This window comes from Mauremys reevesii, linkage group 3 (assembly GCF_016161935.1).
Source record: "Mauremys reevesii isolate NIE-2019 linkage group 3, ASM1616193v1, whole genome shotgun sequence".
Lineage (NCBI taxonomy): Eukaryota > Metazoa > Chordata > Testudines > Geoemydidae > Mauremys > Mauremys reevesii.
Window position 1 is genome coordinate 71,858,992 of NC_052625.1, and position 14,857 is coordinate 71,873,848.

The 14,857-nt window shown below is 43.8% G+C and overlaps 2 protein-coding genes across 3 annotated transcripts in view; one reads left to right on the forward strand and one right to left on the reverse strand.

Moving 5' to 3' along the window:
- Positions 1-3,642, reverse strand: part of CATSPERE (catsper channel auxiliary subunit epsilon) — a 104,288-nt gene extending 100,646 nt beyond the window's left edge. The window contains exon 1 of one of the 2 annotated variants that reach the window (XM_039529349.1): positions 3,029-3,642. In XM_039529349.1, the coding sequence (XP_039385283.1) occupies positions 3,029-3,163 (135 nt within the window). In that variant the 5' untranslated portion in view covers positions 3,164-3,642. Of the gene's footprint in view, positions 1-2,234; positions 2,328-3,028 lie in introns of those variants that run through there. The other variant, XM_039529350.1, reaches the window with a different exon arrangement.
- ADSS2 (adenylosuccinate synthase 2) overlaps positions 2,577-14,857 on the forward strand; it is a 55,419-nt gene continuing 43,138 nt past the window's right edge. Inside the window, exon 1 of the mRNA XM_039529352.1 lies at positions 2,577-3,005. Coding sequence (XP_039385286.1) covers positions 2,592-3,005 — 414 coding nt within the window. The 5' untranslated portion in view covers positions 2,577-2,591. The remainder of the gene's footprint in view (positions 3,006-14,857) is intronic.

A 14,857-nucleotide genomic window follows, 5' to 3' on the forward strand; every position in this document is an offset into this window, starting at 1 on the left:
GTCAGAAGAATGGGGGGAGGGGAAGGATGGATGAGAGTGCTGTCCTGGGCCCTGGCTCTCCAGGTCTGCTGTTGCTCTCCAGATTGCTCCAGCTCTCAGGAGGGTTTTAAGTCCTGGCTCCTCAGGGGAGGGAGGGGTGCTTCGTTCAGGGACCTTTGCTCCTGGTGCCCTCTGTGCCAGTCCAAACCGGCTTTCCATGGTTTCTTTAGCTTTCCCAAAACACCCTGGCTCCCGGGATGCAAGGCTCGGCCCCTCCGCTTGTTGTCTTGTTTGTATTTTCAATCTCCGCAGCCCTGGACTTTGTTTTCTTCTTCACTGTCTTTGCTGTCTTGCAGGTCTGTACAGTTGGATTTTTCTTTCTCACGGCTGCTCGGGCAAATTCAAGCCCCCATCTTTCTCAGCTGTCAGCCAAATCTTGGCTGTGCCCAGTGTCCTTGGGTGGCTGGGGCCAGCGTCTTATCTTCAGACTGAGCTAGCTGAAATGTTGAGTTAACCCGTTCTTTGCTCTCTTCTTTTTCTCCTCCCCTCGGCCTCTCGTACCTGCAAAGGAAACTTCCACTCCCCACTCACACACTTTTGACCCTCTCCAAAATGCTTTGCGATGCTTGCAACAGCGTTAGCAATATACAATACTGATCTGACTTCCCAGGGGACTCCTTGAGGGAGGGGACTCCCTGAGGGCCTTGGGGTGTGACAGTGGGCAGGTGGGCTCTAGCTGCCAGGCTTTCTTGTCAATTTCACAGCTGTGAAATTGACAAAAGCGCTAACAGCCAATCTAAGTAATGCAGTGTCTATACAGACACTGCACCAGCCTAACTATACCGACATAAACCCTGCAGTTCTCACGGAGATGGGGTTATTATATCAGTGTGGGAGGGCACTTACATCGGTGGGACCCGGCTGCCGTGTAGCCACTAACATAATTAGGTCAATGTAAGCTGCCTTATGTGTCAACCTGTGTAGTGTAGACCAGGCCTAATGAGAGGGGTCCTAAAACTTTTTCAAAAGTGATTTAAGGAAAGTATTTCTGTATTTTCAGCTGTCTTTAATGCAAAACGTGTTTAATCTTTTTTGAGAAAACATAATCAGGCTTCCTACTTTGGCTATTCGTTTCATTTTCCCATATATATATCCTTGGTTAAGGTTAAAATTCTGTCCTAGGTATTTTTAGTAAAGGTCAGGAACATGTCGCATGCAATAAACAAAAGTTCACGGAAGCCCATGACTCGGCCCTTTTACTAAAAATACTCGGGGCGGGGGAAGGGACACAGAGCGCTGCCGGGGCTTGCAGCTGCTCCTGTGACAGGGGCTGACCACTGCTGCTCCTGTGACAGGGGCTGACCACTGCTGCTCCAGCCTCAGAGAGGCTGACCCAGCCCTGGCCGCTACTTCTGTAGGCTGGGGACCACTGATCTGGCAGCAGGCTGACTGTCAGGTATTCTGGTAGCCCTGGGGCTGGCTGCTAACCAGCTGTTCTGGGGGCCACTGCTCTGGTAGCCTTGGGGCTGATCACCAGCCAGCTGTTGCAGCAGCCGCTGCTCTGTGGCTGGCTACCAGCCAGTTGTTCCAGTGGCTGCTGCTCCAGCAGCCCTGGGACTGACAGCTGCTCCAGCCCTGCCCCAGAAGTCATGGACATCCTGCAAAGCCCCAGAATCCAAGACAGAATCGTATCCTTATTCGTGGTCCTTAGTAGAGGCAGCTAGACTTTCCTATTTCCAGTGACTTTTATAGACCCTAAGGATCTTTGCAAGACAGAGCCTAGAGACCTCTAGAAGCAGCGGACAACAAGACAAAACCACCTCTTTGCAGGTCATCAACAAGCCTGATGACAGCAAGGACATGTGTATGTGAGCAGAGGAAATCACACCCCTAGCTCATAGTGTAGAGGAGTAGAGTGCTACACTATGCCTGTCATAGGGTGCCCAGCTATCCCGCATTTAAAGGGATAGTCTCGACTTTTGGGTGTTTTTCTTATATAGGCTCCTATTACCCCCCACCCATCCTGATTTTTCACATTTGCTGTCTGATCACCCTAGCCTGTCAGCTGTATGGCCTGGGTCAGCCACCCCGTACACAGTGTGGCGTGGGCTGGGGCGTGTTGGCGGTTGTCACCCCATGGCTCCTACCCCACTCTGGGGGGGGGGGGACACGACGCTGAGCTGGGGACCCTGAGAGGTGCGGCCCCCTCCGGTCTCACATCTCATTCTGTTCCCATCCATTTTCCTGCCTCCCACCTCCATATGCCGCAGCATCCACCCAGACACAACAGCAGCGCCAGGCCTCGAGCGCCCCATAGCAGCTCCCGAGCTCGCGCCATGGGCCCGCCTAAGAACGGCCCCAATAAACTGCCGCACATACGATCACGTGACACAGGACCCGCGGCAGAAACCGCCCGGCACCTGCCCCCCGCGCCTCTGGAAGGGAGAGGCGGGAGCAGTAGCCGCGCGCGCTCTAGCACACAGGGTCCCTCCTTCTGGGTCAGCCCCAGGCAGCAACAAGCCGCTCTCACAGGTGCGGCCCAAAGGGACTACTCGCCCCATCAAGCATCGCGCAAGCTCCGTGCGGCGCCCTGCGGGGAACGGTCGCGCTGCATGCCGGGAAGTGTAGTTCCTGCCGTGAGGGAGCGGTTGAGAAAGGCTTCCGTCTATGCAGATAAGTGGGCGGGGCTTGAGGCCGGGCAGCCAGGGGCCGCCACTGGATGCGGCGGCGGCAGCAGCTGCGGTATTTCCCGGCGTGGAGGAGGCGGGGCCAGGGGAGGAGGCGTTGAGCGCGCCCCTGTGCCGCCTCATGTGTGCCCTGCCCGGGGAGCAGGAAAGGAGCCTCCGGCGGCGGCAACCATGTCTGAGAATGGCGCCTCCGCTGCCCCCGTCCCCAACGGCGAGTGCGCCGCGCGGCCGCCTGGCAACAAGGTGACCGTGGTGCTGGGGGCCCAGTGGGGCGACGAGGGCAAGGGCAAGCTGGTGGATCTGCTGGCGCAGGACGCGGACATCGTCTGCAGGTGCCAGGTGAGGAACGGCGCCGGGCTCACCTGGGGGGCGGAAGGGCGGCCTGGCGCGGCGCCGCCGCCTCCTCTTGCCGCCCAAGATGTCACCTTGAGCCGCCGCCGCGAGGGGCTGGGGCTGCCCCGCACTCGGTCCTGCCCCCGGGGGCCGCTCCCCAGCATCCCGCTCTCCTTGGCGGCCCGCGCCCTGCCTCGTGCGTCCCGCCCGGCTGCCAGCTCTCCCGCCGGCCCTTGTACTTCCCCAGCGCCGCGCTGCCCGCCTCTGCCCTATTGTTAGCGCGGGCCCCCGGCTTTCCTCAGGCACCGGAAGCGGCGCACATGCTAGTCCGAGCCCCGGCGGCGCCTCCAGCCTAAATTCAGGGAAGCGACGGTCCCTCCCAAACTGGGGAGCGGGCGGGCAGCTCCTGGGTGCTGCGGGCCCCCTTTGTGTGCGCTCGGGGTCCCGCAGCGCAGCCCTCGCTTCATCCATCACTGCTGCTTCCTCATTTGCTGGGCGAGAGTCGGAGGCAGCAGACCCCTGCTGGCCAGGCCAGGATCATCTCTGGACGAGAAAGACTTTACAAATTACAGTGGCTAATTCTTCCTTTGTGCACTTCTTGCTTAGAGGGAGGAGGAAGAAGGTGCCTTCTTAGTAGCACAAGGTTGACGTGCAGAGTGTCAAGGAGATAGGAACATGCTTGGAATCTGTTTTCACAGTGTAACTTTGCCTTTTTTTAAATATAAGGTGCTTGCAGATGAAAAGTTTGGAATGTTTCCAAGAGACAACTTTACTGAGAGTGGAATTATAATTGGTTAATTGCAATGCAATGAAAATCTAGAATTCTCATCATACCTCCCTGGAGGTGAACAGGTTCTACTCCCATTTGTTCTTAGACCAGGTATTGAAAATTAGAAGCCATACAGTGTGTGGGTTAGTATGTATTTTCTCTGTCAGCTGATAGTCAACTTGAAATAGGTTCATTCTGTAAATCAATTACAGATGCCCTTGAAAGTTGACAGTTTCCATGATATTGCCATTACAGGATGATATTTTGTCTAACTGTACTTCCTCCCATTTTCCTGCCCTACAAGCAAAAGGAAAACTGATAGTGGAAGGGGAAAGAGTAAGATTGACAGCACGTTGCATACAGTCAACTGCCCCAACTAAAACTGGAAAGAAAAAGCCCAGAATTTTTTCTTAGTCTTTCAGTTATAGCAGTTGTCTACAGAATTTTAGACAACCTAAAAGTGGTTTTTTTTTTTAAACTTAACCTTAAAAACAAACAACACCAAAACTTTCAAGTAGGTTAGGGCCAAAGTTCAGTCTTTGCATATGTTTTATAAGACATGCAGTGTTTGAATAGTAGTGTTCTCAAACTTATTTTGGTAAATGAAAATATCTTTTGATGTTGCAAACTCTGCAACATTGTCCTAATTGCTGAGAGCCATGGTGAAAACTGATCAACCTGTTATTGTCCAAACAAAGCATATGTGATAAAAAGTTAATTAGAATTTCAAAACTTGTAGTACAAGTTATTCTTAGGGTGTTTTTTATTCTCTCTCTTAAAAGTTTGTGTATTCCTTCCAGTGAGCTGGCAATGGACAGGTTAGGGGTGAGAATGAAGGATAACTTCCTTTTCTGTCTTATTTTTTTTGCTGACCATCTGTTAGCAAAATCAATAGGAATGTAAAAAATGGTTTTGGCAACCCCCAGGAGGGTGGAGGTATTACATTCTTTTAAAGCCATTTCCATTAAATAAAGTAAGATACTTTTATCCTACAGCAAATTTACATTTGTCACCTATTCAGTCTGTTTCCATGGCCACCTTTATACCCTATCCACATTAGGAATTAAACTTTTACTACCATTTATTTTAGGCTTCTTCTACACGGGACTATAAACTTAGCACAGCTGTTAAAACTTAACCACCTCTAACTTGGGTATGGCAGGCCCTTTTCTACACAGCGTAGGCTGGTATAAGCCATGGTTTAGGCCAGTGGCCTCCAAACTTTTTTGATCACGCACCCCTATCAGTAAACAAAATTTGAGCACGCATCCCCAGCTGCACCAGCTCTCCCATTTTTGCCACCCTAGGCCAAAAAAAAAAAAAGCAGCCGCTTGGACTCCTGCCCCGAACTGCCAAAGCAGCGCTACTCCGGCAGCGCTCCTCCTGCTGTGCCCCGCAAAGGATCCTCTTGTGCACCTCCCGGGGTGCACGCACCCCACTTTGGAGACCTCTGGTCTAGGCATGTGTGGCCTTCCCTCACTGTCAGTCTTGGAGGGAGGCCACACTCCTGGAGTAACAGTGTAAAATAAGGGAAGGTAACAGTCTCAGGGCTCAATCCCTCTGGCAGGGTAGAGCAGTGATCGGTCCAGGGACACAAGCCTTCGGGCAGGACACAGCACCAAACAGTCTAAAGCCCAACCCCAGGCATGGGAGACCCAGATATAGTCTGGGAACCCAGGCCCTCAGACAGGGCAGGGTACCAAGCACAGTCTAGGGCCCCAACCCTAAGGTAGGGCAGAGCATTGAATAATCCAGGGACCCTGGCCCACAAGCAGGGCGAGGTACCAGCAGTCTAGAGCTTCATACTGGGGCAAGCATCAAACACAATGTAGCGGGGGCTGAGGCCAGGACAAGCACCCAACAGTCTAGGATCCTAGCTCACCAGACGGTAGACGCTCAGAGGCCTCCTGGCCAAAGGTGGAGAGGCTGCCATGCCACACGTCCACCTGACTCCACCGTACACCAGTCCAGGGTCCTAACAGTGGCAGAGTGGTCTTCCACTGGGTCAGTAGGGATCCAGCTGCAGCATGCTGAACCAGACTCAGGCACCAACCCAGCCAGAGTGTAGTCAGCTGTACCTGGGCCACTACCCTCAGGGTGCACTTGGATCTCTGGGTTGTTCTCCATCTCCCCTGGGTACACTGCAAGCAGTAATCCCAGTCACTCCTCAACATCAGCCATATCTGGTAGTTCAGACAAGTCCTCAGGACAGCAGAAGACTTCAGCAGGCTCTAGCTCCAATAGAAGCATCTGCCTTTTGCAGTGGTTTTTCCCTAAGTGAGCTGTAGAACCCATCTTATATACTTCCTGTTCCTGTCCTGCCCATCTGCTTCCAATATGGTGGGTGTGGCTTTCCTGGTTCTGCCCACTAGGGGGCATCTGACCCTCCCTTGCTGTCAATCTCTGAGGGAGGACATGCCTCTTTTCTACACATATGTTGCATAAAACATCAAACTGTTTATAAACCATGGTCTAGAGCAGTGGTTCTTAACCTTTACTGCAGCCTGCACCCCTTTGGTTCTCAAAATATGTTCTTGCACCCCTTATCAAAATTTTTTGAAGTAGGTCAGTTCTTTAAACCTAGATATATCATAACTTATATATATAAGCCACATCATCATCTGCACATGCGCCAAGAAATACCCCACAACTTGGTGGTACACTGTATTTTGTAGTGAGATAATTTCACTACAATTAGCTTAAAAACTTGAATACATTTTTTGTTTGTATATTACAGTAATTGTTAAATTTATAATGTTAATAAATACATAGGTTTGATGAAACAAAGTAGTTGTACTTATGTGCCTTGTGTTTTCGATGATTTACCCTCTCAAAAAAATCTAGCATGTCTCACACTCCCAGAAAGGGCATCTTGCACCCTTAGGGGGTACGTGCACCCCAGGTTAAGAACCACTGGTCTATAGGGTTTGTAAAGCTGGTATGGCTGATACATGGTTTTCTTGGCCACTTTGCACTATTATTTGTATAGCAGTAGTGCCTAGGACCTCCAGTCATTGACTTTAAGGCCAGAAGGGACTGTTGCGTTCATCTAGTCTGACCTCCTGCACATTGTGGGCCACAGAACCTCAGCCATTCATGCATGAACCAGGATCTCCTTGTATTAAGCACTGTACAAACAGAACAAAAAGGTGGTCCAAAGAGTTCATAATCTAATATAAAGTAGCATAAAATCAGGTCTCTTTATATGGCTTAATTCTTACAGAGGACCCATTGACAAGACATTGCAAAAACTGTAGGTCAGAACCTAATGAGCTTTTGATGCTTTGTGGTATGTCCGCTAAGTGTCCCAGGTGCTCTGCAATGATATGTTATACCAGTTGGTTATGACATCTGGGATGAGATCTTTAGCTCTGATACAGTTGAACTAGAGCAGTTTTACTATGGTAGTTTCTAACCAGTATGACAGGAAAGAAGCAATAATATCGCTACACCAATTCAGCCTATCCCTATACTGGGGTATCTCAACCTGTGGCTTGGGACCCAAAATTTGGTCACCAGAATGTTTGACAGGGTTGCGTGCCCCAGTAAGGGGAGTGGGGCCAAACCTGAGTGGCACTGCAACCCCAGTGGTTGAAACACCCAGAGCTGAGAGCCAAGCCCAGCCAGCCGCACAGTGCAGGAGCCACCACTGTGGGGTGACTGGTCTGGCCTGGCCTGCTAGGTAACTACTGCTGCATACAGTATACTGGAACTGTATTTCATCCTTCGCTGGAAAAAATATATAGCTCCATAAAAGTGACTGCATGCTTTTTTTTTTTCTCTTCCTCGTTGTAAAATATTTGATGTGACCAAAGTAATAACTTTGTAACTGCATCAGAGGCACTTGACCTTTATGGCTTCACTATCAGAGGTACCTGCCCAAGAAACTTGGTTTATTTAGCTTATTCAGATTATTGTGATATCTAGGTCATAAACCAAATCTGATACCTCATTGCAAATTAAGGAAAACATCTTTCTGGTTACATGTCATGATGTTCCTCTTGGAGGTGTTCAAGTCGTACATTCAGAATGTATGACGCATATAAGATTGTACATGCAAATCTGTGGTTGAAATCTGAAGCAGCAACTTTTTTGGTTGATCTGCCAATCTATAACTAAATAATAAAAAATAGTATAAAATAATAAATCCAAATAGATTAAGGTGTAATTCTCTCTGTAATATACTATCAGTCTTACCAGATGTCATCACCTAATTTTCTTCAGAGACAACAAAACAGGTTGGGAAAGGAGAACACAATTATGATTCAAAATTCAGGCATGAGTGAACTTTGCAAAAGGAGCTCCTCCTCCATCCTTGGGTCGTAAGTTTTCTCTCATGCCAGTAATTCTCATTTCCCCACCTTTCTAAAGGTATGTACATCTTTGCATTGAAAAAAAGATAAGTAACATGTAAACTTGTCTTTAAATTATTTTTGTGCCTTAATTTTAGACAAATCAGGAAATTGTATATACAGGAGACTCTTAATAAATGACTTCATGGTTTTTCTAAACTTCACTGAACACTAGTTTTGAGTGTTCACATGATAAAGAGCTATTACATTTAATATTGGAACCTCTGCAGTTACCTTCTGATTTGAACATCTATTTGGGAATCTTGATATATTTTGAGTAGGATTAAATTTGTTTTTAAAATAGATTAATGTATGATTCCCAAACTACCATAAGATATAGATCTTCTATTCCTTCATCTAATGTACAATAACATTTATGAGAATTGTCTAAAATTTCTATTTTAGTATACTTTATGGAATTATCTTTAATCAGTGTTCCCAACAGAGCTTTAGAAATTCCTATTTCCATTTTAATGTTCTGAATTTTTTCATTAGAACCTAGATTTTAGTCAATATATTGGGAGAATAAAAATATTTTAATACTATATTTAATACTAATATGGCCAATACTGAACCATGGAGTGTAGCAGCAGTAAAAGCAAACAAGCGATTTAAGGGGAAAAAAAAAAAAAAGAAGTAAGACTTATGTTCTAGCCTTAAAATGGCTAAACTGGAGGGTTGTGAATTGGGGTAGTCTAAAGGGGCTTTAAATGCTGAAAAGGACAAGGCGTACAGAGAGTGATTTTAGGTTTATAGCTTATTTTATTAAACTTGCCCTCCAAAAGTAAATTACAAAAGAAGATTGTAACTTCTCCTTAGGTTGCTGGTTAAACAAATCAAATCTGGAAAGAGTTCTCTATAAAAAAAAAATACATATTTTTAAGTGTTACTTTCATCACTGGAAACTTTTAGAACACAGTGTAATAGCTTTGTGGCTTTTATCACATTCTCTCTGACTACTAATAAGCTCAAAAATTATCTTTTATACAGTGCACCAAGTTTTACAGAAGCAAGGCTAATCTTTACTTTTCCTTTTTAAAAAAAAAAATCAAGTATCCGAAAGAACATATTAGCAAACACATTCTAAAAGTTCTAGCATAGAAAAGGAAGTTGTACTTCAGTGTGTGCTAGCTGGTCAAATTGGAAATGGGAGAACCTAGATTTCAACTTGACAAGCTAGTACGTGCTCAAGTACCGCTAGGATGTTAGAATGTGCTAGCTAGCGTGTTCTTCTGATGACACGCCTTTAAATTCTAGTAAGGCAGTTAGCCTGTGCTGACTGTGACCTCTCTTCCCTAACATAGGCATAGGATAACTCTTTTCACTTTCATTTTATCTGGTTGAGGTCCACTTCTTTTTCTAATCTAGATAATCCCTTAAGTGAAATATTTATTTCCAAGAAAAGAGGAGATGACAAAGTACTTGACTGAGCAGGATGGAGTTGACTAGTCAGCTATTGGGCTAGAACTGAAACACTTTATATATAGGTATACCAATCTCCTAGAACTGGAAGGGACCTCAAAAGGTCATCGAGTCCAGCCCCCTGCCTTCACTAGCAGGACCAATTTTTTGCCCCAGATCCCTAAGTGGCCTCCTCAAGGATTGAACTCACAACCCTGGGTTTAGCAGGCCAATGCTCAAACCACTGAGCTATCCCTCATTTATAATATTACCTTTATTACCTTATATATAGGTTGAACACCTATCAAACACCTCCATCAAAAAGTGGCTATAAAGGAGAAACTGTGGGGTAGATGGCTATGCCTTTCAAATTTGTACATTTTGAATGTACATTGTGAGTTTCAGAGTTGATTTGAATAATAATAGTAATTGCTGTATCAGTGTTCCATTGCAGTGACATCTAATACGTTGCCACTATCTCTATATTCTCACAGACCTTGTGTACAGTAGTCCTGTCCCCTAAAATTTTCTACCATTGCTGTGTTCTCTGTGGTAGCAATATTGAGAGCACTAGTATGGACAAGGGTTCAGAGTTTTAACCTTGTGCTCTTTTGCTTTGTTCAGCGTAAGTTTGGATGTCATGGTGGTTAAAATGTGGGCACTTTGTCCACACTAAACTAGCGTTGGGTCTTTTTGGAAATGGTATGATTGGTTCTATATTGATTGGGTTCTATATGTGTGGGGTGGTTTTGTTTTTATTCTTTGCGCATATTGTATGTTTTGCATGTTTGGTGAGTTCTTTTCTTGCCATTGACTTTTGAGCAGGTTAGAAGATGATCTTCTTGTCCGGCATACATAATTGAACATCTTAATTACCGTACTAGAGCTGACCATCGGCCAGGGAAGTATCCAGCCATAGCCTTTGTTTGGCTTGTCAGGAGAAGCAAAAAGCAACATATGCATTTGACTGGGGTGGTGTTTATTGTAAACATGGGAATAAAGGACATTCTTCCAGATCCTAGCTGGTGGTGGTCATACCTTTAAAAGTATGACTACTGATATCCCTTCATCCTAGCTGGCACCTTGGGAACTTATTAGCAGTGTCTTTGTAATCTTATTAAACTATTCACCTTTATAGTAACTTGAGAGATTATATACAACAATTTGATTAATTTGCATATTTAAAGAGGCATTTCCTTTTTATCACTTTCTTTAAATTAGTTACCTTTTAATTTGAATGTTTCATTGTTTTTCTAGTATGGGGCAAAATAAATAGCAGTCCTTAAAAGGATCCTCTTTTTTCCAAGCCATAATCCCATTCTTTTTAAAGGGATACTTCTAGATCAAGTTTGTCATAAGCTGATGTTTTTTAAACTGTATAAAATTATTTTTATAATTTTTTTCCAATTGAAATACTTTTTAAAAACAAATTTCACTGCACATGACACACCAAACACAGTATTGCAGCATATGTGAAGTTGAATAAACTAGAGCTGTGAAAAAACTTAAACCCCCAAACAAACAAAACTCCCTCACCTCAGTGGGGGCTTTATCAGGTTTTTTCACTTTGAACCTCCATAACACCGATTCATAGAAATGTAGTATGGGAAAGGACCTCGAGGTCATCTTGCCCACTTCCCCCACCTCCCTGTCCCCCAGGGCAGGGTTAAGGTACCTCCTAGATTATCTCTGATAGATTTTTGTCTAATTTATTTTAAAAAAAAACTGGAATCCTGATGATAACCTCTCCAGGAACCTGTTCAAGTGCTTAACTATCATTAGAAAGATTTTTGTAAGATCCAACCTTAATCTCCCTTGCTGTAAATTAAGCCAGGTACTAATTGACCTATCCCCATGGATGTGGATAATAATTGATCAATCATCTTTATAACCACAATCACTTGTACTCTTCACAGAAAACCAAACAACTGTAGTCAGGAAGCTCAACTCATTATTACTGTGGAGGAAACGGTCCTGGTTGCAGTGTCTGCTGCATTAAGCAAAATCTGCGGGGATGTCTTTGCCAAGAGCTGACTTTATCATGATGCTAAACTGTTCCCAGTGTTCCTGTGGCTAATGGTCAATAAAAGCATTAAACTTCTTATAGTTCAGGTAGTTTTATTTTGACATCAGCGCCTGGCAATTAGCTATCCTGAACCGTAATGTTGCTGAAGAGTAGCTTTTACAACCAGAAAGGTAGATGTTTCTTCCCCTCAATATATGGGGTGGCTTTTTTGGTATGTTCCCTGCTCCTTTCACGGAGTGTATCCCTGAACAGAGCATTTAGTGTTGGATGAAAAAAACAAAAATTTAAAATCCTGGGTTTGGATGTAGTATTGTTTATTGGCCCGCTTGCATGGGGATGGAGGAGGCATTGCTGGAGTTTGCCAGGTGGTCTTGGCTGGCTCAAGAAGGGCTTTATTAATTGACAGTGCCACCCGTATTGAAACAGAAGTGTGCAGTATGTCCAGGAGCTTGTGATGGGATTCCTTGACTTCTTCCAGGGGAATTTGCAGGGTATTAGCGACCTGCTTCATTGGGTGCTGGAACTGCTGAATGTCATCAACTACTGGTGGTGGTATTACTGCTTTGTCAGGTGGTGCTGTAAGACAAGTACTTTTTTTCCCTTAATATTTTTGTAACAAATTCATTCTGAATTTCAGAAAAAAATAGCTAAATCTGCAGTTACATACTCCATTTGTTTGTATTAATAGTTCTAGAACTATTGATTTTAAAAAACTTATATATCAGGCAAGAAAGTCAGTGAAGTAATCTCTCAAGCCTGTGAATAATGAGGATGAAGGCCAGCCACTTGGCACAGTTTGATTAAACACTGAAATAATTTGTGTTCAAAATAATTTACCATTCATGTCATATTAGGAACAATTTCCAGTCAATCCAGTAAACTGAAAAATTAGGCCACTCTTTCAGACTGTCCAATCTTTCATAAGTAACACTCTCAAAAGCTGCTATCTTAATCATTTCAATGAACCATTCCTGTGTTTTGTGAAAAATATCCTCTTCCAACACTGAGGAATCAGATCTTGGCCAATAGGAGCTGCTAGTCTAAATTGTTGAACCTTAGGGTTTGCTAATAAAAAAATAAGTTAGCTGATAAAATTTGCTACATGACCATTCTGCTAATTCTGGAGGGCATGAACCTTTCAAAGCTTTCTGCTCAAAGGGTGTTCCTGTAGCATGTTTATCAAATAGCCCCCAGATGTTCAACACCTCCAACCTGCACAGCTATCTCTTATATTCCCTCTGTGCATTCTGTAAATAATTCTGTACACATTTGCCATGTAATATTTTTCAGAAGAGGTTCTGGGACTGTCTGTAGTAGATAAAGTCCAGTATATCTCGGTTGTAGAAATCTTACGAATTCTTGCTGTATGTGCCCAGAGTGGGGAGCTAGTCTAAAATCCTTATCACTATAATGCTGTTTTAGCAAGACGACCATAAAATAGGGAAAAGACTAGTTCTTCCAAAAACTTTGGATCTGCTTTTGAGGAATTTTCTGTTAGAACAGCATGATTCTAATACTGATGTTTCATAAGGAACCACTTAAAGGGGGAAGTTTCTAGAAACTGAATAGCACTAACTAAACTGATAGTATACTGTATTATGAATACCATGGTCTCTTTCTGGCAATATTTGTGTGTTAATTTGTTTAAATATTGGTATGCCTCTTATCAGACGTTCATGTACTTAACTGCTCTACTTGTTGAATAACTTGGATATTTCAGGATTATCAGCTAGTGATCAGCGATCATACTATGTATGTTTCATGTAGCTATATAAGCACACTGAAGTTGTTGAGTTGAAATAACACTTTTTATCTTCAGTATTGACCATCCTGCAACTACAATCTCTGATTAAAGTATTGTAGCTGGAGTAACTAATAATTACGGCCTATAGACTAGTGATTACATTATGCCTATGCTTTCTGTAAAATGGAATTCCATCAACATTTTAATGACTTTAAGAATGTTCTTAATGAATACTATGATTTGATAGCGTAAGATATCATCTTTAGGGTAAAAAAAAATCACTGCAGTTTTAGTTATTTAAATATTGTTTGCCCATTAAATTCTTCAGAGTACATCACAAAATTAAATCCATGTATCAAATCATATTGCTAACTGTCAGAAATGGTATCCAGTAATCCAGCAGTCCACCTCAATATGAAGAAAAAACAAACAACTCCCCCCACTATATCATCAAGTTAATTGAGCTATGTGTGTCTTTTTATGTATACATAATATGTATATATTTAGAGCTTGGGTAACCAGGGCTTGAGAAATCCACTTGCAGGATGATTAGAAAACTTTCTTGGATGGCTGCCATCTTTTTCAGCATCTAAGCTTTTAACAGTTCTAGCACTTATGGTTGCAAAAGTAATTTATCAACAGAGGTTAAGGTGATAAGTGCTCTTCCAAACTTGACAGAGGGCTCCACTGCCTGCATTGCTGCAGGCAGCTTCCACAAACTGCTGCAGAGTGCAAATGACCAAGATTCTTGTCAGTTTCCACTGCCATTATTATAATAATAATAGGAGATATACCTATCTACTAGAACTGGAAGGGACCTTGAAAGGTCATTGAGTCCAGCCCCCTGCCTTCACTAGCAGGACCAAGTACTGATTTTTGCCTCAGATCTCTAAGTGGCCCCCTCAAGAAGTCAACTCTCAACCCTGGGTTTAGCAGGCCAATTCTCATACCACTGAGTTATGCCTCCCCCCTGTTTCATATCCTTGTTTCTAGCAGTGAGACTAACAAGGATCCTGGTCAGTTTTATTCTGATATCACTTTTGGAAGCTATGAGCAACAGCAGAGGCAGGCATTGCAACTATTAACTCGAAAGGATTAAAGGCTGGAAGGAAGAATTCAGTCAGAAAAAATATGAATGATAATTGGGAATTGTTTAGGAACACTTTACTAGATACTCAAAAACCCACAATCCAAGAAGAAGGCTGTCTTGGTTTAAAAAACAAACTGACTTTGGTTTAGAGGGGAAGTGAAGGCAGCTATTTAAAAAAAAATGGAAGAAAGAGGAAATTGATAGTAAGGAATATAAATCAGGAGCTTGGAATTGTCAAAAATGGATAAGGAAAACAAAGGGGCACAAGGAGAAATCAATGGCCAGCTGAACTGAGGACAATAAGGAGGGTTTTGGATTTTTTTAAAATAGGTTCCTTTTTGTTTCCAATATAACAGTAGTATTGGTACATTGCTAGATGAAAATGGTAGAATTATCCATAATAAGGCAGAAACATTCAATAACTATTTCTGTTCTATATTTGGGAAAAAAACATAATGTGGCCATATCAGATAACA